Source organism: Eretmochelys imbricata, chromosome 10 (genome assembly GCF_965152235.1).
Source record: "Eretmochelys imbricata isolate rEreImb1 chromosome 10, rEreImb1.hap1, whole genome shotgun sequence".
Taxonomy (NCBI): Eukaryota; Metazoa; Chordata; order Testudines; family Cheloniidae; genus Eretmochelys; species Eretmochelys imbricata.
In genome coordinates this window covers 30,284,361-30,309,911 of record NC_135581.1, presented here as the reverse complement: position 1 = coordinate 30,309,911, position 25,551 = coordinate 30,284,361, and the positions used below count along the sequence as shown (strand labels likewise).

The window sequence follows — 25,551 nt, the reverse complement described above, 5'->3', positions numbered from 1 at the left end:
GCGGAGGAGCTTTCCTCCCACAATGTGATATACTGTACTTTTAGAGTCCAATCCCACATTCATTACTCAGCCCCGAACTCCTACTGACTCCAAGTACAAGATCAAGTCTTTAAGCAACTAACTTTAGAATGTCGCATCAGCTGACAGTTATTTGGGCAACACAGCACCAACTTCTGGAGTCACGTGGAGGCCTGCGTCCATTCCCTCAAGGGCAGGGGTGGAATCCCAGGGCTGTCACTCTTGCCCTAGGTCTCCAGGCAGAACAGGATGCACAGCTACTAACCCAGCTGCATCCAGTGCAAGGGAATCCTCCTGCAAAGCTCACACCCTTGTTTGAATTCCGGACTCCGGTGTCCCTCGCCGATTGGCCAGTCATGCCATGATGCCACCACCCAGCTGAGCAATCTGAAAGCAGTGTTGCAGCAGGGAAAAAAAAGAGAAAAAAAATCGGAGGACTGGAGTGCTTCCTGGAATATTACAGCAAAACTTTCGTGTGACCAGGTGATGAGACCCAGGCTACGAGGCCAGGAGGGCTGGCAGGAATGTAAGACCATGTGAAGAAAACAAATGGGCAAGTGGCCATTCTGTTCTGCCGAGGGCTTTACTTCATTCTAGCCGCTGTCCCAGCCATACTGCAGTGTGACTAGGTGCCTGGTACGCAGCAGTGATATGGTAGGGGCAGGGCTATGTTCTGGGGGCTGGCTGCAGACTTGAACGTGGGCAATGGGCTGGGCTGCACATTTCAAGCAGAAGCCAACAAAGCCTTTATCCACGTGTTTCTTTCTCATCCAGGGAGCTCCATCGTGCTGGTGCCAAGCATCATTTAGATACAGGACCCTAGGAAGGAGTCGCTCCCCATGGGACGTTGTTTGTGCATGGAATTTGAGATTGCCCTGCCACATTTGGACACAGTTTGTAGGCTTACATGAATGGAGGAAGCTGGAGTGACATCAAGCTAGCTCAGCACAATCCTGTGTTGTAGTAGCCTCAAAGAGACAGCCCCACCCTGCTGCGCACTAGCCCTGGCTTTTCACCCTCCCCCTTTCCCATGGCTCCTGCCTGTGCCAACAGGACACTCTCAGCCTTGTAGAGGGAAGGGAAGAGAAAGCAGCATAGTGGGGACATTCCAGCCTCGCCCACTTTGAGATGCAAGAATGCAAGGCCTTGAGAAAGTCCCCTTCTAACCAGAGGCCTCTCTTCAGGTCACTGTGTAAATGCTCTGCCATCTGGGGCATTGCCTCCCTCCTGCTGATCAGCTTTGGGAGATGGGATCAGACAGGTGTGAAACGCCACTCAGATGAGACAATAAACAGCCTGTCAGAGCCTCTTAGCTGCTGTCAGATCAGATAATCCCGGCACTGGCAGCTCTGAGATACATGCAAACAGAAAGCTCATCTCCAAGATCACATCCTTAGAGGGAAAAGCCCTTTGGTCTGGTCCCAACACCAGCCCATCAGGACACACTACATCTTTGGAGAGAAAAGGAGTACTTGTGGCACCTTAGAGACTAACCAATTTATTTGAGCATGAGCTTTCGTGAGCTACAGCTCACTTCATCAGATGAAGTGAGCTGTAGCTCACGAAAGCTCATGCTCAAATAAATTGGTTAGTCTCTAAGGTGCCACAAGTACTCCTTTTCTTTTTGCGAATACAGACTAACACGGCTGTTACTCTGAAACCTGTCATCTTTAGAGAGGTGGCCCGTGTGTAATGACTGCTTATGTTCTGATCTGCAGCACACAGAAAGAGGCGCTAAGGTGAGTCTCTTCTAAGGAACAGATTTAATTCGAGAAACCTCGCATCAGACAGCATTCAGTGCAGGGCACAGAGAGTCAGAGCCCACTCTCAGCGACAGCGCTGCAAGCCCATTGACACGAATGGAACTTTCTGATCCTGAACGAACGCGGAATTTAGCCCGAAGCGTTCCCTGTGTGCCCGATCCAAAGCCCAGTGATATCGAGGGCTTTGGATCAGATCTAAAGACTCCAGCACTATTACTCCAGTCACCACCCTGTATTACTTGGTCAAGAACGCCTGGGCTATGAAGATGGAGTAGCTGTCTCATCGGTGCCAGTGATCATTTGCCTATTTGGGGTCACACACTTGGGTCACAAGATTTCCGTACTATTGAATCAGAACCCAAACCCTAACCCGAATGAAGCCTCGAATCTTGAGCTAGGCCCACTCAAACTAGCGCTGAAATGCCACGCTGTGTCCCATCTCTGCATTAGCTACGTTCCGTATGGTACACAGAAGTGAAACCATGCTATATTCTCCTTCCAGCAGCTGGGGTGCTTTAGAAACAGTTCTTACTGTGGTTATCTTTTTTTGCCCCACCCCCACCCCTGCTGTGCAATAATAAAAATTGCCACTCGGTATTTTGTTTCTCTGTTTATGTAGTGGAGTCCCCTTGGGAACACAGCTTTTCAGAGTGACACACACCTGAAAAGACAAGGAGAGATTCTTTACGTGGGTGTGAGATTCAATTACCAGGGCCTGAATTTTCAACTTGCTTTTACAGCTTTAAATCTAAAGCGACGTGGAAGGCAGAAGCCATTGTCAAGAGTGGGAGGACAAAAAAATAGAACAGCACTTGCAGCTTCGAGCCCTCTAAATGCAGGCCAGGCCTTGACCATAGGTCTCCGTACAGAACGTACAAACAGGCTGCGTGAGAGGGGGTAGTCTAAAGCCAGCCACAGGTACAAAAGACCAGGCTATCTATGGGTAGCTCGTTTAATGAAAGTTTCTGCATTGGAAAGCTGGAGACCTGGGCCCAGAGAAGAATCACTTCATTTGTAGCACCCCTCGCACCCCAAAGCGCTTTAGAGACATAGAGGAATTGCTTTAACCACCACAGGGGTGAAACACCCAGCAACACAACACAACCACTTGGGCTGGAAGAGAAACAGTCCTGCATCTGTGTGAGGGGGTTGTAGGCAGGTAGGTGACATGACCCATATGGAAGCTGTCCAGCACTTAAGGCCTCCCACTGCTGCTCCTGCCAACAAGTCTCAAGAGTTTTAGTGACCTTAAAGACGGAGGAGTTTCCATTTAGTCCCACTGGAGCCATGATACCTCCAGCAGCACAGACACATATTTAGCATTAACTCAGAGGGAAGAGAAGTGCCACCTCTTAGAGGGCTCCGGTACAAGCTCTGACCTAGCCCAGCCCTGTTTAGGGCACCTGAACTAGTGAGAATTACAGCCCCCAGTGCAAATGCTACAGGGCAGCCACCCTTCCTTACCACTGGCCAGGAAATCCACACAAAGAGACGTTTCTTTGAAGCATGGTTCTGCCCTGAATTGTGACTCCAGAACAAAGCCATGATGGGGCCCTATGGCTATTGCCCTTCAGTGATTTCACATCAAATGGGATCCGTTTATAGACGAAAAAATATCTCCCTTTTAACTACAAACCAAGCCCAGGATGTGGGAGACATACTGAGCCCTACAGATCTCATGCAGCATCACCAATAAGAAAGACACTGCAGGCCAATTCCTGTCCTCAGAACACCTGCGCAGCCTGATCAGCCCTGGGGGGTGGGTTTGCACAGTTGTAACCGATTGGAGTTTAATAAACCATTCTGATTCAGGATACTACCCAGCTGACCCCCTTAGCAGGGTCACCAGGAAAGAAAAAGGATGCACTTAGTTTTGTCCCCGCAGCCTTCACTCTGACACACCCAGGGAGCAGAGCTGCCAAGTGAGAAGGTGCCATTATTACAAAGCTACTTCCCAGAGCAGAGCCAGGTTCTTCTGCTGCTGCTGTCTCTGTGAACTCATCTGCATTCAGCATGCATCTCCAATGCCCGCCATTGCTCTCCAAGCAGACCTTCTCTTCCTGCTCCTGGGCCAGATCCACAGCTGGCAAAGCACCACTGGCTTCAATGGAGCTAACTGATTTACATCAGCTGAGGATCTGGCCTGTTGTTCGTAGGGCTTGTCTTCACTGCAGTGTTAGCTTGACCTATAATGTGAGTGCTGCCCTCAATGCAACTTTCATCCACACACACGAGTCTCTAGCTTAAGTGAAGTGGTGCCGTAAACTCCAGCTAGCTGGCCTGGCAGGGGTGTGTGTTGATGATGACTGAGAACCGCCGACACTGGGGTGGGAAAGTCCCAGAGATGAGCTCTAGCCCAAGCTCAGAAGTCTACCCAGCAGTGAAACAGCCCCGCAAGCCCAAGTCAGCTGGCATGGGCCCGTGTGGGTTTTTCTTTGCTGTGCAGACAAACCCACTGTGCTCCTAATCCATTCATCCAGTGTTGTTTGGCAGTGACCGCTCTCACTTGAACTGGGATTGCTCAAAAGGAGAGAACTTGACCTAACACTGCAGTGAAGACTGTGGCTCAGCGGCCTGAGAATTGGCTTCTTGGAAGGGCTGTTTTCCAGCCAGCAGCTTGTCTGTTGTGTCACACGCGGCAATAAAAGACCCATGGGGCTGAGTCTCAGAGCCTGGGTCACTTGACTTGGGCTCACGGGGCTGCAAAGAGCAATGTAGACATTTGGTCTTGGGATGAAGCCCAGGCTCTGCACCCCGACAAGGGGGGACAGCCTCAGAGCCTGGGCTCCAGGCCAAGCAGGATCATCTACACTGCTATTTTCAGCCCAGCAGCCCGACCCATGTGAGCCCAAGTCAATTGACGGGGGCTCTGAGACTCAGTGCTGTGGTAGACGTCCCCATACTCCTCTTGACTGGAGACCTGACGGAGAAGGAACTGGTTGCTGGGGCTTGAATTGCTTTCTCAGAGCCGTGAAGAGGCAGCACAGACTTCACAGCTGCACACAGCCCTCTTCCCCACTCACCTTCCTCAGCAGAGACCAGCGTGACTTAGTTTCCCTTTTGATGCTGCTAATTGCAACACGCTCTCACTACTTCCCAGTGCATCGCTCCAGTCCCCCCTGCTTCACCATCTGTGGCTGCTGAGACACAGTGACAGTGAATCACTCTCCCGCCGTACACGAGCTATAAAGAAAGTGCCTTGTCCTTCCCACCTTTCTCTGGAGACAGGGAATCAGCCTGCCTCAGGCTGCTGTAATAAAGCTGTTTAAATACGTCAGGATGTTTCACTCAACACACAAAGTCTGAGGTTTCCAGTAGGGCCGGTGTATACGGAGCCCAACAGGGGTTTACATTAAGGCCTCTCGCTGTAAGTATTGTAGATGGAACATCTCCAACCAACAATGGCTTTTTGAACAACCCTTTAAATCTAAGAGATGAAACCGTGCAATGGATAGATTTCAAGCTGACACCTCCCAGGCAGAGCAAACGCGGGTTGCTACCCATTTCCCTGGCCTCACACTGATTGAGGGCGGTGCAGCAAACTATTATAATCTTGCACAGGCCACCTGAGGATCCAAATGATCTTTCCTCTAAAGACTTTATTAGGAACTGTTTTCTTTGTTCTGTCTAGCAGCCAAAGGAGGAAATGGCTCAGGTGACTTTTCAGGAAAGCAGGATGTCTTAAAGCAGGGGACTTGCAGTCAGGAGACCTGGGGTTTTATTCCCGGCTCGGTTGCTAACTCACTCTGTGACTTTAGGCAAGGTACTGTCTGTGCTTTGGTGTCCACATCTGTCAAATGGGAGAAACGTTACCTGCCTCCCAGGGTGTGGTGAGGCTGAATTCTCTAATGTCTGCGCAGCGCTTTGAGATCCTTACACAGAAGGCACTGGAGGGGCGCTATCTAGTTCCTGAGGGACTAGGAAGAGGGAGAGATTCAGTGAGATGAAGGAGCAGAGTCAGAGAGTGAGTGGCCAGCAGCAGCCTCCAGAGAAGATCAGCTGCAGCCAGCACATCCATTCGTGGTTTACTCTAGCTGGGGGACTTGGAGTCACACAAATGAATCAGCCATTCACTGTATTCAGATAGCAGCATTGTACCGGGGGACAAGCTGCAATGCCCAATGGGAAATGCTGGGCAAAAGCATGGCCGGCCCCCCCAAAGACCCAGACTCTCTCTGCTGGTTTCAAGAAGGAGGCTACAGCAGTGAGACGCGGACAAACTATCTGCAGAGGTAGGAGCCCCTTCGACTTTCTATGCCTTGTGTCTGTAAGCCGTCTGGTCCAGCAGGCCAGAGGAGGAACACACCCACTTCTGCATCATTGTTCTCTCCTGGGAATTTAAAGCACTGATCCATTGACCAGCTCTGGATGTCCCAGCATCAGCCCCAATCTCTACTTTTCATGTTCCCCACATTGAATGGACCCAGGTGACATGGGCTTGGAAATCTGTGGGATGGCAGGTTTTTCTGAATCATTTCTGTGATTAGTGTGTCCAAGGCTGCTTTCTCTGCAGACATGGTCACCGGGACAGAAGCATCTCCAAATACCAGGATGAACCATACAGCAGAAAGAATTCGCTGGGGAGAGGACGAGAGAACACACAACATGGGACAGATGTGTAGGCATGTTATTTAATGCACTACTGGAAGACGTTCAGATTCTACTGTGATGAGCACAGTATAAGGCCCTATATAGCAGGGATGGGCAACTGGCGGCCTGGGGGCCACATCCAGGCTGCCAGGTTATTTTATTTGACCTGCCCCAGACCAGCTCAGAGCTGGCGATCCAGCAGTGCCTCCTGCCCACCGGAGGGCAGAACCTGACACTCTCCCCTCCCCCGTCACACCCCTACATCACACCTCCTGGCCCACCAGCGGGTTTTAATGAACTTGTGGCCCTCTGCTACCTTAAAGGTGCCCATCCCTGTTATATAGACTAGACTTCGTGTCTCCCCACCTCCTGTGCGGTCTAATCAGGCTTGTATCAGTGCATTGTGGGGAAATCTGAGCAGCTCTCCCATAGTGCCCCAACATGAGATAGAGTCCAGAAGCACCGCTAGCAGCAGTGCATTGTGGGATGCCCTACTGCGCCATGAACTGAGCTGGAGCACGACCAGCTGAACTGGTTACGCCAAGCAGATTAGAATGGAATTAGAGTGGCCAGAGTGGAAATCAACGTGTTAAACTGGTTACAGGGATACGGCCTGGCGCCAGGCTAGCCCTCTGTTCGGAGGTAAAGACCGTCAGCTGCTTTGGTTGCTAACCGCATTCGAACCCTGCTGCTGATGCTCCACACAGTCAATTCGAGTCCCCCCAGCTGGGTTGTGCCCCGACACTCACAGTCCCAAGTATCAGACTCACACACAGGCCCTGCTCCAGGTAGACTTTGTTAAATCACAGCGACACCTAGCAGGCCTCAATCAAGAGCAGGGCCCCTACGTGCTGGGGCTGAACACACACATAGCAAGAGCCAGTCCCTGCCCTGGAGAGCTTCCCCCTTTTGTCTGTTTAGCGAGCGAAGGGAAAACAGGGACCCAGTGGGGAAGGCACTTGCCTGAGGGTGCAGCAGAGCCAGGAGCCAAGTTTCCTGAGGCCCAGCTGAGGGCTGTGTCCCCTGGGACACACTGACTCTCCAAACGTACCATGGGACTCAGCATGCTTCACAGGTGCTAGATCCACGTGTCCCACGGGCCTGCCCTAGCCCCAGCTGGCCACAAGCTTCGCCATCCCACACAGGCTCAGCGCGCCACAGCCAAGATGAACACAGCAAGAAGGGGACATGGTTCCGGCTCGGAAGAAGGGCAAGGAGGGAGGAATTAGGGTCTGCCAACAGGGGCGAGGTGAGATGAGAGGGGGAAGGTGGCAGGGCAACACTGACGGGGCGCCTTCCAAAGCGCGATGGCAAAGCCATTTAGCCAGAGCAGAGCACGCATACAGTGCTGTGCACGCTGCCCAGCTTGCCAGGGTTGGTAAGTGTGGTGCAATGGGGCCATCTGCTGGAGACCAAGCTCTGGGATCCCACTTGTTATGGAGAACGTCAGACAGCTCTGCACAGCTGCAGGGTTACATCTCTCCCCTTTACTACTGCGCCGGAGGGAGCCAGGCCACCAGGACACCTTAGTGCAGTTACAAGGTGAGCAATTAGAACAGGGTTTCTTTGAGCTGGGTGCCAAGGCAGATCACTTACCTACCAGTCCCTGAGACATCACGGACACATCCCAACAGTTTAGCTAAGCTGAGGATACCTGGGTGTGCTTGCACCGGCAGCACACAAAGCATTCTCATGGTCAGCATGAATGTTCAGGAGCTAGCATCCCATCTGGTCTGCACTGGGAGGGCGCTACTGTGGGGATGCTCACCCTGCTGGCGTCCCAGCTGGCAGATGGGGTGCTGTCATGAGGAGGCTGCTAAGCAGTGCTTCTAATAAACCTCTGTGTATAAAGCGCGGCCCGCAAGAGGGCGGAGCCCCAATCTCTGTAGTTCAGGAGCTAATTTCTGTGTACGCATTAGGAAGGGCATGGGTCTATGTGTGGTTAATTAGCAGCTGGACGCAAGGACATACCATCTGTACTGCCTGTTTGTTATGAGAACACAGGACCTGCCAGATGGGAGTAGACCTGGGGGGAGGGATAGCTCAGTGGTTTGAGCATTGGCCTGCTAAACCCAGGGTTGTGAGTTCAATCCTTGAGGGGGCCATTTAGGGATCTGGGGAAAAAATTGGTGATTGGCCCTGCTTTGAGCAGGGGGTTGGACTAGATGACCTCCTGAGGTCCCTTCCAACCCGGATATTCTATGGTTCTATCTAGCCCAGTATCCTGGCTCTGCTGTGGCCATCACCAGATGATTCAGGGGAACGTGCAATAAACCCTGCAGTAGCAGCTAATCCCTAATTTCTAGAGTGTGGCTCATGCCCTGAAACTGGAGGGTTTGTATCCTGTCCAGAACTCCTTTGTGTTCAGTTTACTCTGGATATCCACAGAAACATCCAATCCTTTTCTGAATCCTGCTAATCTCTTGGTCTCACTGAGATCCTGTGACAGTGAGTTCCACAGGCTAACTGTACCTTTGTTACACATCAGAATTCACTTTGCTCTTTGCATTCAAAAATCCTTATAAAAATCCCTGGCCATGCTGTCCTCGTCATCAAGGCTTTGCCTCTCTCCTCCCACTCCAGGCCATTTCCTTTCCATCTGTTGCTTCTCTCATTCATTTTCTCTCGCACCGGGAAGCCTATGATACAGTAATAATCTCATTTAGCTTTTTCCAGCCAGCGTGACATCCATACAGCTGCTTAGCTGATCTCCCCAGCAGCCAGTGTACCTGAGAAATGACTTCCCGAGGCTGCCTGCCCCACTGCAGCCAATTCCATTTCCTCACGGCCTGCCTTCTGGCCTCATGTCTGCAGGGTCATCTGAGCTCCCTTGAGCTGTCTGGGGCAGGAGTAGGGCTGAGCCATGTGCCCATCAGCCCTGTGAAAATGGGTCGTCACACTGGACTTCACTGCCGTGTGCACCTGCTTTCCAATTTGGCAGGATTAATCCTCAGATCCGTGCAGCAATGACTGGGCAATTGAGAACGGAGAAGAATTTCCTGTTGCCAGCAAAGTTAATGTAATCTCCCCTGCAGGCTGGCCTTAGGTGCCCACGGGGACTGCACCATCAGTCACCTCCCCACAGTCCGCCTGTTGCCAAATGTGCTTCCTTTACAACAGCTTTCAAATCCTCTCCAGCCACTGGCATTGCACCTCCTTAGCTGCCTGGCTTCAGTTCCCAGCTCCACCTCAGCTAGCTCCCTTACCTGCGCTGTGCCTCAGTTTTTGCAAAAGAGGGAGGGGTTAATAGGAAGCTCCCTCACAAGGATTTGAGAATCAACTCATTAACATATGTGAGGGGCTCTGCTTCTTGTACGGATCTGGCCATCACCATAGCATCAGTCATGATTTTTAATGTATTTATCCTCACACCACCACTGTGAGGTAGGACACTGCTGTTATCCCCATTGTACAGAGGGGGAAACTGAGGCACAGAGCAACCGAGGGACTTGGCCAAGGTCACCCTGTTTCAGAGTCTGTGGCAAAGCAGGAACTGACCATTGGTTTCCTATGACCTAACCACTGGCCCACCCAGCACCCTACTTTAGGTGACAAATAGAGCAACATATTTCTGGGATGATTTTTTTTTCCTGGAAGAATTTTAAAACGCAGTGAAATGTAGGCAATTCAGAAACATTTTCTCAACTGCCTCGTGGCCACCTGGCCACCCACAAATAACACGCCCCTGCAAGCAGCAGCACGGAGAAACCAACTGTTTAGTTGCATCTCTGGGTTAATCTGTGTTTTCGTTATTCAGCTGAGTCCGCTGGAGACTCAGGACAACCCCTTCTGGCTGGAAGTTATGCTGCTAAACCCATAAACCCTGAAGAAGCAGCCTGGTTGCCTGGAGTGATGGACGCCCTGCGCTTCCATGTGCCTCGTTTGATTAGCTCTCTGCCGCATCCCCAAAGCTCAGCCCACACCCATCAGCTGCCTTGGCCTGCCCAGCATCTATTTGACTGTGGGCCAGGTCCACTCGGCTCTAGCGCCTCTCCAGTCTCATCAGCTGTTCTCTTGGGGAACCACGACCTGTGCAGGCCTCCAGGGAGCCTGCGAGTCAGGGCATCAGGAGCACCCAGGGGGAGGGGCAGAGAGATGCTCAGTGGGGCAGTTTGTGTTAAGGGGGGCAAGGGATGTGTAAGAGCCAGTCATTGCTCCATCCTGGCTTTGCATCACTGCTTCCTTCCTCCTGTGCCCAGGATGACGAGGGGGGTCAGCTCTGTGGCTCCCTTTCCTTCCTGTCTAGTAAGAGGAGAGCCAAGGTGCAGCTCCCACGCAAGCTGTTTTCCTTCCCTTTAATGGGCTTCTTAAGTGATGTTGATGCTGGTGATACGTCCCTCTGGGACCCTCCAGTCTGGCTTCCGCTCTCTCCACCCCACTCAGACTGCTCCCCAAGTCCACAGCGACCTCTTCAGGGTGGGGCCTGGGGCCCAGACTCTGTCCACATCTCCCTCGCTCGCTCTGCAGCCTGTTGATTGTTCCCTCCCTTTAGTTTGGTTGCCTCTCCCTCCCTGGCTTCTCTTCTAGCCTCTCCTTTTGTCTCTTCTCCTCTCCCAGGTTTCTCTCTGTTGGTGTCTCTCAGGGCTCTCTGTCGCTGGCCTCTCACCTTCACCCCTGTGGTGGGCTTGGTGCCTACACCACGCTCTGCGAGCAGCATTTCAGATGTCCCGGGCTGGGTGCTGTGCTCCAGGGCAAGGGAAGAGAGTGACTGAGAAATAAGTGGCGTTATGAGTTTTCTGTGAGCCAGCCTAGCTGTGGGAGGCCTCCATCCTGCAGCCTCGTTAACCCTGGGCCACAACGTCCCACTTCTGCAACGCTGCTTCAGCAGTGGAACAATCTCAGGAAATCTTCCCCCCTTTGCCTGGCTGGGGCCATGGGACACTAATGCGAGAAGCCATTGATTGGAGCTCTGTGAGCCTGCAGTGCCCATACATCATCTTTTGTCCTCAGACACCAGCTGTCACATGCACCCTACAAGCATCGGCTGTAACGGTTGGTCACACGAGGACTTTAGCTCAGCTGAACCAGGGCAATCTACAACGGATGGGAAGCTACACGTCCGGTACTGCCCCAGTCTGACAGAACAGAGCCTGGTGTTTTCAAACAACCCACAAGCCACTGCTCCCAGCACCATGGCATAAGGGTTTCTGAAGCCCCGGGCCAACGGGATCTCCATGAGAGCTCTGCCAACAGCAGCCCTCAGCAGGTGGATGCTGCCAGGACAAAGCAAAACAAGCAGCCTACGCTATCCCCTCCCCCGCAAGCCTTTCCTTCCCCAAACGGGGAGGACACTGGAGGTGTGTCTGCCGCTCCTTGGACTCAGGTGGATGCCAATCAACATCCTTGTGCAGCAGGCACCAGAAGGAACCAGGAAGTGGAGGCCAGGGAGCGCAGCCTACTGCAGAGGGGAGATCGGCTGGAAGAAGCACTCGGAAAGGGTCCCAAGGTAAACACTCCTTTCAGGAAGCTGCCCCTTCTGGGGGGTGGGGAGGTATTTGCCCCGGGGGGTCATGCTGCTCAGCTAGGGCTACAGTTCTGGGTCTGTCTCAGAGGCGAGTTTGGGGAACTGAAGTTAATTCCTCATTCTGGGAGCTCTCTGCTCACCAGGAGCCAGCTGCTGCAGCCAGCTCTGGGGTTACAGATCCTCAGGAATTAAGGGCCAGGGCCAGCCAAGAGGCCGCGGAGGTGAGCCCAGGGATAGGGTGAAGACTGGTCTGAGGGCGGCCGCTGAGAGGGCTGGGGCTGCTAAAGGGAAATCCTGACGCTGCAAAGAAAAGGAAATGAGGGAACCTCTTCAAGGGTGGGAGCCACTGCAGGGCCCAGTGGGGAGGAAGTGCCAGGGGGATTGCAGTAGCCAGGGCCTCAGAGCGTGGTGGGATTGCGGGGTGCTCCATAGCTGTACGGTGCTCTGTCCCTGGGGAATTAGGAACCCCGGGCAGGATCTCACTGTTCCAAGGAGCTTCTGCTGCCACAGGCCTTTGGGTCAGGAGTAGCGTTACCATATTTGAACATTCAAAAAAGAGGACACTCCAAGGGGGGGGGGGTATTTGCTTGCGCACCCCTCCACCCCAACTCCACCCCTTCCCTGCCCCTATTCCAATCCCTTCCCCAAAGTCCCCACCCCAACTCCACCCCCTCCCTGCCCCATTGGACCCCTTCCCCAAATCCCGGCCCCAGCCCCGCTTCCTCCCCTGAGTGTGCTGCATTCCCTCTCCTCCCCCCTCCCTCCCAGCCGCACGAAACAGCTGTCTCATGGTGCAAGCGCTGGGAGGAAAACTGCTGGAAATGCTGCTAAGCAGGGCTAGCCGGGGGTCTTTGGCTGGGCCTGAGAACCAACTACCCCCTGCCTGCAAACCTGATTGCTGCCCTCCACCCCCTGCTGCAGACAGGGCTGGGCTGAGGGGAGGGCCGGTGAAATGGTTCGGGGCGGGGACCACCCCAAACTGTGTGCGTATATGGGGGATCTTTAGATTCCCCCACTCCTCTCTGCTCAGCTGCTGGCTGCGGAAGCAGAACCCAGCGACTGTTTCCTTTCTGCCATCACAGTCAGCCACGTTTTCAAGGATCTTTCCAAGGAAAAAGGGCTAGAGACTGAATTATTTGTACCTGCAAGCTGAGATTATCTTTCATGGAACCAAAGGCTGGGCTTCCTAACAGAGGGCTCGTGCAGCTCCCCCAGGCTCATCAGCATACAGAAAGAGCATTCACTTCCCCTGTGCTGAAATGCAGCCTCCTCTGGAGTGGAGCTCTGGCTCTCTCTCACGGCAGCACCATGCAACCATGCTAGAAGGGGAAGCAAGTGCTACCCTGCAAGCTTTCAGCAGGGAGGATAGAACCACACTCTGCTTGTACTTTGAGCCTCACAGCAGCTGGGCAATGCCAGAAGCAGTTTCACTTGGCACAGACGTATGTATTTGTCACCAACATGTAGGGCCTCTGGCTTTCAGCAGCTGCACGTGATCTGGAATGCACTTTGTGCTAGGTTTATTTCTGGTGCCTCTTAGCACTCATTACCATCTGAAAGTGACTAGGGCAGTGACTTCAAACACACAGGCCAGAGCTGGCCTCTCCGACATGTTCATGGGGCAGCAGGGCATAGTCCAGATTCAGCGCCCATTTATAGATGTATAAAAAATATTCTAGCCCCCCTGGTTGTAACATTCACCGTGCAGACAATGAGGCAGCGGTGAACTGATGCAGTGCTGTCTTCCTGAGTCTGCAAGCAGCCTGAAGCAATGTCTCAGTTTCACCTACAGCAGGAGTGTGTTTTTGCCATCAGCATGTATGGCGTTCGCTCTAGAGCGTAATGACGACACTTTACATGTCAACATTTGCTAATTCACTGCTGATCATTGTAGCAGCTGGAAAAGGGGAAGGAGTGGGAGGGGAGCTCAGGGGGAATTGGATGTTGTGGCTAGAAGAGGAGTGCAGAGGGGGACAGACACAAAGACAGGGCAGGGGGAGAGGGAGAGAAAGGGGAAAGGAAGAGATACAAAGGGCAGAAATAACAGTGATCCTGATGGCGGCCATATTCCCCCACTGAGTGATGCTGACTATCCTGGGAAGTCTTTGTGGCACCCTCCCTCCGTTATAGGTGGTGCTCTGCTGTGGATTGAGGCACGCTATGGAATCCTAGATTAGTACCTCTGCCCTCTCCAATTAATCAACATGACAAGCCTGGACGAGGGGTGCCAAAACCTGTGAGCCTGTTTTCAATCGAGACTAGCTTTGCAAGAGAAAGGGCTAGGCGTGGAGAGCCCCTGGCCAGCAGCTCCCAGGAGCTGTGGGAAATTGGCCACTGCTGCTGGTGTGGAGGAAAGTCCGCAGTCAGGTCCTGTCCCTACATTCAGCAGGGGGTTCAGTCTGAATTGGAAGCAGAGAGCCAGGCTGCACGGGCTTTGCTGCCATAGGCAAACTAGGAACTAACCCTCCTACTCCCGTCACTGACATTCTGCTACCTTAAGGCATTGCCCTGGGATGGGAGAGCTGCCATTTTCCTCAGCCACGTCCATGCACTTAAAGCGCATGGCTTTAACACAGTGTCTGACAAACCAACGTAAGAGAGGAAACATTCACAGTAACTACATATTTGCACGTATCTATATACACATCCACATCACCCTAGTATCTGAACACCTCGAATCATCCGTGGGCGATAGGTCAGCATTGACCTCTTTTTACAAGTGGGAAAACTAAGGCACAGACCGATCTAGGACTTGCCCAAGGTCACACAGGGAGGCTGTGGCAGAGCCTCAGTTCAGTGTTTAATCACTAGCCCAGCGCTGTTCTTCTGCTCTCCAGACTTCCCCTCTACTATCGATAGTTTCCAGCGGGCACCATACCCCTTTAAGCTTTGTTATCTCTGGATTCCCCCTCTGGCTCAGGACAGATCCCTGATAAAGGACAGAGCAGCAGACTTTCACGAGTTGGAATCGGTGTGAAAATGGTTTCTTTCCCCGCAGTACATTGTAGGTCAGTAACTAAACGGAACAGGGACTGGCCTGGCCCACAAAGGGTGGTTTGCTATTTGGTTTGAGTGTTTCTAGCAGGTCATGCCTCCCACTAGAGAGAATGCAGATCTGGTGTCAGGCTGCAGCCTTGGGAACTACAAGGGCTTGTTTGAGACTCGCTGGGCATATCCCTAAGAAATCCGGGCAGGTTTCCCAAACTGCACCACATGGCTTTCCCTGCATGACATTGGCAGAGCAGAGAAGGATTCCTTGTTTCTATCCCTCACACTTCCACACCCCCTTAGAGTGAGAACACAGGTACTGCAGAGGATCAGCCCAGCGCTGTGGAATCAATAGTATTTCCGTTTAGCAATGGGGCAGCTTCCAGGATGCAAAATAGCCAGCTTTTTGGTTCAGATTGGGAAATATGAATGACTGCATCTTTGTTTCTCATGCTGCAGGCTGCCTGGGTCTCTAGCACACTGCTCCCATGCTGCTGCAAACATAACGGAGTGTGTGTGAGAAATTCCTTCCAGGCTCCTTAGCCTACGCACCGCCAAAGGAGCCACTATCCTGTGAGCTCCGGCTGGGCTCAGCTTTACTCAGGCCTTGCGAAGTTAGAAGAGTTTGTTTGCTTTCACAGAGCTGCTCCTGCATCTTTAACTGGCCTGACTGGCATTGTTTGAAATGTTGTGTTGTGCTCCCAGCTCTGGCTGGCTGGAGGGAACCAGCAGGCATTTGGTAAACAGTGCTGAGGTTTCTACAGGCTGGTCTGTGCAGGTTCTTAGAACATGTCTGTCACTGCGGCATCTGAGTGTCTTTCAGAGCAAGCTGGTTTACAGACGGGGAAACCGAGGCACAAAAAGACAAGTGACTTGTGTAAGGTCACACAGTAAGTTCATAGCAGAGCTGGGACTAGAACCCAGCTCTCCTGACTCCTCCTGGGACATTCTAACCCACATATGATAAAGGGATGGCTAGATATTGTTAAACTGCAACAGGAGTGTCTTCTGTGGGGAGGGGTGTCACACCAGCATGACAGTCTGCTTCTAGGCAGGTTATGGTGCAACTTCCTTGTGTGGCCAAGGCCTCAGACATTCCGCAGCTTCTGCTGTGATCTGTTACTTGTTAACCCTCTGTGCCCACCCAGCACCACTTCACCCTGGTTAGTCCCCCCTCCCCACTCCAGGGGCTGGAACTCCACAAGCAGAACACACAAGCCCCTTCCCGCCCTGGAGCAGTAGGATCAGTGGCCTGTGGGATGGGGAAGCAAACCCGAACTGCGGCAGTCATCTTGTATGCAGCACCTATGGCCCCCTGTATCAAAGGGAACCAGCAGCCAATATGGGTAAAGCCCAGTGCAGCCAGAGCTAGGGACAAGGTGATCGTGTCTCTCAATGATATTCCAGCATCTGGGGACGGGGAGGCCATACAGTTGGGGTGAAAAGGTTATTAGTGGCACCAATCCACCCTCTCTCCCTTTGTCGATCAGACCACAGGGGAAACTCTGAAAGAAACCAAAAATGGGATCTGAAAGGCAAAACTTGGGAGAGGAGTTCAGCAACCAGATCAATGACGTCCTGAGCAGACTCGCAACCAAACAGATGTTCCAGTCAGACTGGGACATTGCTGCCTTCGCCATCTTCTTCATCTTCATTGGTAAGTGTGGGGCCAAGCAACGGGCATAGGATTAGCAGCCCTCGGCCTGGGGCTGCTCTCTATTCCCAGACAGGGCAGATGAGAAACATGTGGGTGTGCTGCAAACCCGGCCACACCATCCAATGCTTATCTGTGCAGGGTCTGTAGGGCTGTTCTAAACTCGTCTGGAGACGCTGGGCACAAGCATCTGGAACTACTGCAGTGGGCGCCTCCAGCAAATTCCAAAGTCTTTGGGGGCAAAGATGGTCTGTAATGTGTGCAGCTTCTAGCCCAACTGGACTAGGGGCCCGTAGGTGCTACCACTGTACAAACAGTAAGACAATCCATCCACTTGAAGGTCAGAGGGAACCATCAGATCATCCAATTTGATCTCCTGTAGATCACAGCCAGAGACCTCTACTTCTGTTTGAGCTAGGGAGATCTGTTAGAAAGACCTGCACTGTTCATTTAAAGACTTACATGATGGAGAATCCACCACATCCCTAGGTAAGTTGGCCCACTGGCTCATCACCCTTACGGTTAAAAATCTGCACCTTATTTCTAGTCTGAATTTGTCTCACTTTAGCTTCCAGCCATTGGGTCGTCATCTGCCTATGACATTAAAAAGTTCCTACCTCCACCAAAGGAAGCGCTGTGTCTGGAGATCCGGCCACCAGACTGATTTAAAACATGGTCTGTGCTGGGGAGTAGATAGAAGGGAACCAGTTTTTAAAACACTGGCCAAACTGTGCTGCTGTAACCCCCGGTGAGTGTTTGTCACAGGTCCCCAGTCAGCAGAGGAAGTGAGTCTGTTACAGCACAGTTAGGAACCTTTAACTCAAGGTGCAGCAGCTTGTACGTTTAGTGCTGCAGGTCTCCAGTTCAGTCCCTGGTATGTTGGCCAAGATAGCAGCCAGCAGACTACAGTTCAGGCAAGTCCATCTGCGTAGCATCATTGAGGAACGCAGTTAGAACAAGTGTTGATCCCAAGTCCAAGCTGTATTTTAGCCCCGAGAGGACCAACATGATGCCAAAGCCTCAGCACGTGTGTGACCGTATAGCAATGCGTACAAGTACGTACCCTCTGCTGACACCTGCGTTACTCCTAGGTGCTGATGAACCATTCAGGGCTAGAAAGGGGAGGAGTGACAGGAGGGAGATGCTCCAGCTCATCACTTGGCTGGCCACAGCTGTGTTTAAACTTACTCCTCCTAGTTTTTTCTCTGTCCAGTGTAGACAGAAATTCCCCCTCCCCCACCTCATAGCGCCATGGTGTGAAGCTATCACAGGGATGGTTTATTGCATGATTCTCAGCAAAACTAAAAGGCCTGTGAGTATGGCCAGAGAAACCGTGCTAGGGATTATCCTGCTTATGGCTGTTGCTAGCATGGTAACACAGAGGACAAGGCTGTGGGGCAGGGCTCACAGAGGGACAGTGCTGTTATTAAGAATGAGTTAAATCTCCAGGCATCATTTCCTTATGCTGTTCCCCTCTGAGGAATAATGCTTGGAAATATGGCCCATGAGATTCACCTGAAAGCCATGACAGATGTCATTAGCAGAGCCGGGGAACCCAGTGCATGCCGTGCACCCACACCTTCAATCATGCAGGCTGTGCATTGTGCAGATGGACAGATGAATGAGTCTGAAGGACGTGGAACCCAGGCAAACACAATCAAGACCTGGGGTCTCAGTGATCAAAACCCTGAAACAGGTCGACACAAACCTGGGGGAGAGGTGAGAGAGAGGTATGCAGGGAGCTGCATTCAGCCAGCACCAGAGCAGATCATGGGTTTGCAAAGGGCTCCCCAAAGGGAGGAATGGGTGGGAATTATGGCCTGAGGGCCTAACCTCACAGCACTTGTTTATATCATCAGTTTCAACTTTTAGGTGCCAGTTTAAACTGGTTTAATTAAAGAGGTGTAAAAGGCCGGATGGACACTCTGAATCTGGTTTAAACCGGGCTTAGTTCACGTTAGTTTACATCAGTTAGGAACTGGTTTAAGGTAAACCGAAACAAGCCATCTCTTGAACCCCAATAAGAGTGTCCACACAGGAGCTTAACTAAACTGGTGTAGCTGTGTGTGTAGGCCAGGCTGTACCTGGCTCCCGGAGATGTTGGATTCACGCCTGGCCCTCTCTGCCAATGGCTGTTTTCCTGGTCCTCCATCACTTACTGCGGGGGGTTGAGGAACCCTGGAGATGACGACTGCCTTGGTTAGTGATCTAGAGTCCAAGGATTCCACATCTCCTGTCTCTAGCAATGCGCAGTGGCTTTAACTATGCTTAGGGCTCACAATTCAGCAGCTGCTGTGCACAGGGCATGCTGCCAGCTGGGTGACTCAGCAGCACTAGGGAGCATGCAAGGGTCAGTGAGGTGACACGGTAAGGAGGAGGCATTCGTGCTGCTGCTCAGAGTATTGCACCAGTCCCAGAAAGGCACCTGAAATGGACACGTAGATTTGATCCTGCCAGAGGCTTGGAGAGAGGCTATGAGACACAGGTCCGATTGACTCTCTAGAAGGTGCAGTCACTGCTGGTGCCCTGACAGATGTGCTAACAGCATGGGAAGGGACCTTAAGTGGACATGATTGCTTGATTCTCCCCCAGGTACTGTGCTGTTGATGGTTCTCCTGGCTCTGATCCATTGCTGCTGCTGCTGCGACTGTGACTCCCGGGGATCACACAAGAAGGTAAAAAAAAAAAAAAAAAAGTTTGTCTCTCGCGGAGTCCGCTCCTGTGCCTGGCGTTCTGGCACTGGACTCAGACAGACAGCTGTCCCACTGCTTATGGCAGAGAGGCAGGGCTCGGCTCTCCTGGATTGGAAATGTTGCATATTCAATTAGCCTTCCCCCCAGCAAACCCCAGCCAGGCTGGGGAGGAGCAGGCCCCCCCAAGGTTAAAGCACAGCTCAGTCTTGAGGCACAAACAGGACTGAGTCACGCTACAGCCTCGGCATGTCACCTGGCCCTGTCCCATCTGTGCTACGTGGTGGACTTGGGTGGTAAAGGGGCACCTGGGGGTTCTTCACCTTTTGGCTGGGGGAAAGCTGTCTAACCACGGCAGTTGCTGGGGTGGTTCCTGCAGCTTTCTCTGACTGGGGTGGGAAGGAATTTCTTTCCGTGACCTGCGCTTTTCACAGTGCTGTGTGGACAGAAGGGTGGGTGGCCTTATGTTTAAGGGGTTGATCTGGGATGCAAGTTCCATTCCTGGACAAGTCGCTTAGTTGCTGTGTGCCTCAGTTCCCCACCTGCAAAATGGAGACACTTCCCAACCCTGCAGGGGAGCTGTAATGCATTAAGGACTAGGAAATGTGCAGACGCAATATGGTGATGGGGGGCCATAAAGGACTGAACAGACACCACTTCCCATCAAATGGTTCTCAGACAAGAAACCCCTGTCCCTGATCATAGTTTCTAGGCCCAACCAAGCTAAACTGGATTCAAACTGTAGCGTGGGCAGAGGCTGGGAGATGAACCCTGCTCCCGTCATGTGTTAACTAGAACGTAGACATGTTCTTCCTTTTCACTTTTTTTTTTTTAAACCACAATTAGGTCCCCAGAAAGAAAGTGGGCATTGATAACAAGGCCATGGAGCCATAGCCCCGCCTCCTCCCTTGGACAGACAGATTCTGGCGCCAATGGGAAAAAGACTCTTCTTTGCTTGCTTCTTTCCGCTACACAGCAATCAACTGCAGATCGGACTGTTTGTGTTAATATTGAGTGCTGGCCTGGTGGGGCCCTGGCCTCACAGCACTGCACTGCACTGGCTCCAGCACTTGTTCTTCCTTCTCTGTGCACAAAGGATAAAGATTAAAAGGAACTCCTACGATGATGAATAAGGATAGCATCTACAGCAATCTCACATTGTACAATTAGAGCCACTGGTCCTCAAACTACAGGGCAGAAGTTGCTCATCAGCCTAGGGTCAGCGGAGGAAGTCTACCTCCTTGTGGTAGAGTACTGTACATAACAGGGAGTTTATACCTTCCAAGGTCACTACTGGCATCAGAGATTGCAACTAGATAGGCCATTGGGCCGGTCCTGAAAGGCAGCTCCTGTGTGTGTAGTCACTAATTAAAACAGTGCCTCCAGGGACTCTTCCAGGTGCCTGAAAACATCCCTTGCTGGCACCCATCATCTGACACTTCCAGAGTCTGGAAAGGAACATGCCCCAGACCAGAACTGACCATATGGGAAGGAACAGCTCCCCAGAAAGCCCATCCTGGCTTAGCTGAACACAGAGGAGGCGAATGTCTTAGCAGCACTTTCCTATAGAGCCCCCGTTCACACAGGCTCTTGGGTCCTTTTGGCAGCAGCCAAGGAGTTAAATTGCTACCTGCACAGTCCCTGATGGGCAAGAGAACCGTCCACAGAACCAGCTGAAGGAGAACAGGCTCGGGGAGGAAGCACGTCTTGTGCACTGACACGCTGCTGTCTCCATTGATTCAGGAGAAGGAAGACAGAGCTCTGCAGAACCACTGAACTAGGGTAGTGCTGGTGCAGGCCTGATGCTCGGAGAGCCCGGTGTCTGTGTCTGTAACGGACAGGCCAGGCCCCAGCCAGGGGCACTGGGCTCTAGATCAGGGGGCTCAAGAAAGCCCAAAGAGTCATTTCTTTCCTGCGTAGCTGGTTTTATACAGAACTCAGTGGATGTAATGCACGGTCAGTAGCCTTCTGCTGAGTCCTACGGAGCCAGCAAGCACAACCCATTAGCCAATGACCCTGTCCAGCTCCCTGAGACACCACTTTGTTCAGCAGCTAGGGGAAGGGTTAGAACTCATCACCGTCTCCCTCTGGGAAGAGTACCTCAGGGCTGGGTTAAGTCAGCCTCTCTGCTGTCTGAGACACTGACTCCCCGCAGCAGGCCAAGGCAAATAAGAGAGTAACGCGGGCAGTGGCTTGGAAGCCATGGAAAGTGAGGGGGCCTGAGCACTCCAGCTCTGAACAAAGTGCCTGTCAGGGCCTGGCCTCTGCCACTCCCACCCCTCTCTGGTGCTCAGGAACATCCTGAGCATGGCATTCAGAAACAGGCCTCACTTACCCATTGGACTAAGTTTAGACAGGAGCTTGCCTGGCACTGCAAAGGGAAGCCAGAGTCACAGACAGCCTTGCTCTTCTGACTCCTCCATGAAGCCCTCTAAATAAGAAGTGTTCAGAGAGCACATGGGACTTCAAAGGGACCTGTGCTTCTATTCAGTCCGGACATGTTCTCCTTCATCACAGTACAGTCTGTATGTACGCACGCATTGGCCTCTGCACACCCCTGCAGAGCCTTATTCCATATGGCATAATCTCTGCATTGCAGTAGTATTACACTCTGCCTAGGGAGTGCGTCTAAAAGTGAAGGCCCACAAGGTACATGGCTTCATCTTCCCCAGCCCCTTTCATACTCACTTTGGCTCAGAGGTGAGCGACACACACAGAAGAAAGGCCTCTTCTCTTTGTGGGCTCGATCCTGTGGTCAGTGAGACCACTGACTTCAGTGGCAGCTGGAGCAGACCCCCCTTCTGCCCAGCAGGTTTGCTCTCAGACCCATCTAGCAGCAGGGCACGCTGGAAATACAGGCGTCCCTTTGGTTGGAACATTTATCCATTTCAGCAGCTCTTCTGGCTGAGTGGCTCCACTCCCTGGCCACTGACTGGTACATTATAACCCTGTGCTTTGTGCGCTAATTAGAGTCAAGCAGAGGGAGTGTCACACCCTTCCTGCTGGTCAGCTGTTCCAGGGCTTGTGACTGTCTTCTCCCACCCAGCTCTCCGTTTATTCTATGCTCATAGGGTTCACAGGGCTAGTGGATCAGGGAACCTGAAGGGAGAGTGTTGGGGTCAGTTCAATTAACATTCCAAACAACGTCCTTTGGGGTTTCCCACTGACTTGTATGTTCATAAAACTTTCTAATTTCATCTCTGAATCCAGGAAGAAAGACTCATGATTATAAATAAAAAGCACATGATGGAGATCAGCTAGCCAGGCGTTTTTGTACATTAAACCTTTTGGATACTGTATGTGAGCAGGTACATATGTATACACATAGCATGGGCCCTGGGGTATTCATTTGGCTGGCAGTCTGTCCCTGTTCTATGGGTAATGCTTGACTAACTGCTGACTCTGAGATGCACACAACATGCATCAAATAAACACCTGTCACTGCTTTACATTCCTCTGCTTGGTGATCGTCATTCTAAGACCAATTCATAGCGCTGCTCTAGGCCCTCCTGCTAGCCCAACTGTGTCACTGGTGCATGATTCTAGTGCCAGCTAGAATGCCACTGCTGAGAACTTCCTCCTTAACTTTCCCCACCAGCTAAGGCTGCTGACTTCCCCCACCAGCAGTCTTCCCAAGGTCAATTAGAAAGGTAGCAGGCTGGGTTCTAGTGCTCAGTGCCCATGGAGACTGTAACCTTGCCAGTTTCCATGCAGCAAGGACCCAGCTGCTAGGACTACATTGTGAACTATCTAGGAGCAGTGAAGCAGAACTGCAGCCCACCGTGGTTCAGAGACCCCTCCCTGCACACACAATGAGGAAGAACTGGAGGTGCCCTACTAAGGGAAAGAATGAGCTTGCTGGGTGGGAGCACTGATGGAAGATGTTTTACATGTGACACAGACAACCTCCTGCAGGGCCTGGTAATCAAAAGGAGCAAACACAGATAGGAGAGGGCAACTTACATTTAATGCTAATCACGTAACTGGGTTCTTTAATCACATGCTCTGCCTGAAAGGAAATTCAAAAGTAAGACAGTCAAAGTTCCGTAGCACTAGGCATTCATCCAGTCAGAACACCTGTTCTCCTTGCACTTGGGGCAGCAAAGAAGGGGATGCTTTCCTACAGCCCGGCAGAGATCTAGCAGCCAGAAAGGTTCCAGCATTTCCCACTGCTGAGGGTTTATACATATCAGTGCATGTGTACAAGTGAACGGCTTTGAGCAGGCACGCAGAATGCTTTTATCTGCACTTCCAGCTTAAACTGAAGATGAGGAGCTAGGAGATTGGGTCTATTTATCCTCACTGTGGACAGCTGGTGAGACATTTATCGTCTCTCTCTCAAACCAAAGAATTTTGGAGGCCATCAAGGGCTTAGTAGGAAGTGTCTCACGTTATGCAGTACTCTCCATTTAGACCAGGGGTGGACAAACATTTTGGCCTGAGGGCCACATCAGGGTTGTAAAACTGTATGGAGGGCCGGGTAGGGAAGGCTGTTCTGCCCCAAACAGCCTGGCCCCTGCCCCCTATCCGCCCCCTCCCACTTCCCACCCCCGACTGCCCCACCCATCCAACCCCCCCACCCTCCGTCCCCTGACCGCCCTCCCGGGACCCCACTCCCTATCCAATCCCCCATGCTCCCTGTCCCAATCCCTATCCACACCCCTGCCCCCTGACAGGCCCCCCGGGACTCCCACACCTATCCAGACCCCCTCCCCCGAACTGCTCCCTGTCCCGACTGCCCCCTGGGACCTCCTGCCCCTTATCCAACCCCCGCCCCCAGCCCGCCTACTATGCCGCTTAGAGCAGCATGTCTGGCAGCTGCACTGCCCAGAGCGCTGCCCGGATGGTGGCATGACTGCAGGGGAGGGTCTGGGGGCTAGCCTCCCTGGCTGGGAGCTCAAGGGCTGGGCAGGACTGTCCCGCAGGCTGGATGTGGCCAGCAGGCCACAGTTTGCCCACCTCTGATTTAGACAGTGCTACAGATCCAGCCACATTACAGACCACCCTAGTCCAGGAGCCAGCCTACAGCTCCTGTTACCGCTCTCCATAAAGGTCTTCCTAACATACGTGTCTGGTCAGTAGGGAATGGCAGGATGGCTATTTCCCTTAGCCCATGTCTCTAGAACTAAAGGAGGCTATTTCCACCCACAGGAAATAACACATCCTTGGTTGCATGCTACAGGCAAAACTTCCCTGACAAGCTGGCAGCCCACAGCTGGGTTTGACAGCGCTTGGCAATCGCTCTTAGATTATACGCATTAGCTTGACTCTAAAGGGGAGTCACTCACCCACACAGCGTTAAAGATCAGGGATCATCCAAAGATGGAGAAGAAACTTCATTAACTATACACATCCTTTACTGTCCTTGGAGACGTGAGAACTGATGCATATGCATAGTCTAATTCTCAGCAGGCTGGTAACAGACGCGTGGAGCAGGGCTCTGGTATCGCATACCCAGAGTCAAGAGCACTGCTGGCCATAAAGTTTATTGATGGGAGCAGGTAATGCGTTTGCTATTGTATTGTCACTTCTATGGCGGTGTGGATGCTTAGCAAATCTTTGCTGAACCATTCCCCCTCCACCCACACACAGTCTAAAGCATGAAGGCCTCCAGCTTTCACCACCCACTAATAAACCAGTATTTATTTACCCAACACGACAGTATTTATTTATCCAACCTCCTGGGGGGAGGGATAGCTCAGTGGTTTGAGCATTGGCCTGCTAAACCCAGAGTTGTGAGTTCAATCTTTGAGGGGGCCATTTAGGGATCTGGGGCAAAAACTGGGGATTGGTCCTGCTTTGAGCAGGGGGTTGGACTAGATGACCTCCTGAGGTCCCTTCCAACCCTGATATTCTATGACACCCATTGCACGCAAAGGCGAAACCAACTGTCTATCCCTCACCACTCCTGAGGCATATATGCATTAGATGTGGAGGAAGCACAGAGCTAGCCTTTGATTCCTCAAACAAGGAGGCTGGGCAATTATGGGGCTGCTGCTGTTACTATCCCCCTTTCGGTTTTGGGGAGCCTCACGAGAGGATGGCATGGAAGGCCTCTGCATCCCATTGAGATATCTGCAGAGCTCCCAGTCCAGTGCAGGCAGAGCAGCAGTGGCTGAGAGCAGCAGACACTTCAGCTTCTCCCTCCCAAGAACAGAAGACCCTAGATGCCAGTTTTCAGTTTCCCTGAGAAGAATCACTGCTAAGAGTCCCCACCGTATGTGGATTGTGTCAGGGGATTTCAGGCTGGCAACAATTCCAGAGACCTTTAACCCTGGAGCGTGTGATGTTGCGGGAGAAAGGAAGCACAGAGGCTACATAGCCATTCTTAGCACATAAGATGAAGGAAAACTCCTGCATCCTGACTCTGACTTAAGGCTGGAC

General features: G+C 52.2%; 1 protein-coding gene and 1 long non-coding RNA gene across 3 annotated transcripts; one reads left to right on the top strand and one right to left on the bottom strand.

Annotated features, from left to right (window-relative positions):
• The first annotated feature begins 11,541 nt into the window (after nt 1-11,541).
• SMIM22 (small integral membrane protein 22) lies at nt 11,542-22,418 on the top strand. 2 transcript variants are annotated; one of them, XM_077829151.1, is made up of 4 exons: nt 11,542-11,817; nt 16,314-16,480; nt 19,070-19,152; nt 20,014-22,418. In XM_077829151.1, exons 2-4 carry the CDS (start codon nt 16,345-16,347, stop codon nt 20,059-20,061), a joined length of 267 nt encoding a protein of 88 aa, XP_077685277.1. In that variant the 5' UTR covers nt 11,542-11,817; nt 16,314-16,344; the 3' UTR covers nt 20,062-22,418. The 2 variants fall into 2 exon arrangements, with proteins under 2 accessions (XP_077685277.1, XP_077685278.1); XM_077829152.1 differs by lacking the exon at nt 11,542-11,817 and adding an exon at nt 11,978-12,056.
• On the bottom strand, nt 19,929-23,671 carry LOC144271668 (uncharacterized). Its single transcript, XR_013347398.1, has 3 exons — nt 23,131-23,671; nt 21,856-22,266; nt 19,929-20,251 (listed from the first exon to the last, which is right to left on the bottom strand). It is a non-coding gene; the product is annotated as an uncharacterized LOC144271668 (long non-coding RNA).
• Nucleotides 23,672-25,551: the final 1,880 nt, after the last annotated feature.

Excerpts from the sequence above, each read along its gene's own strand:
- SMIM22 (XM_077829151.1), top strand. The coding sequence starts at position 16,345 with ATGGGATCTGAAAGGCAAAACTTGGGAGAGGAGTTCAGCAACCAGATC. Across the intron at positions 16,481-19,069 it reads CATCTTCTTCATCTTCATTG|GTACTGTGCTGTTGATGGTT; the intron begins GTAAGTGTGGGG and ends ATTCTCCCCCAG. Across the intron at positions 19,153-20,013 it reads CCCGGGGATCACACAAGAAG|GTCCCCAGAAAGAAAGTGGG; the intron begins GTAAAAAAAAAA and ends AACCACAATTAG.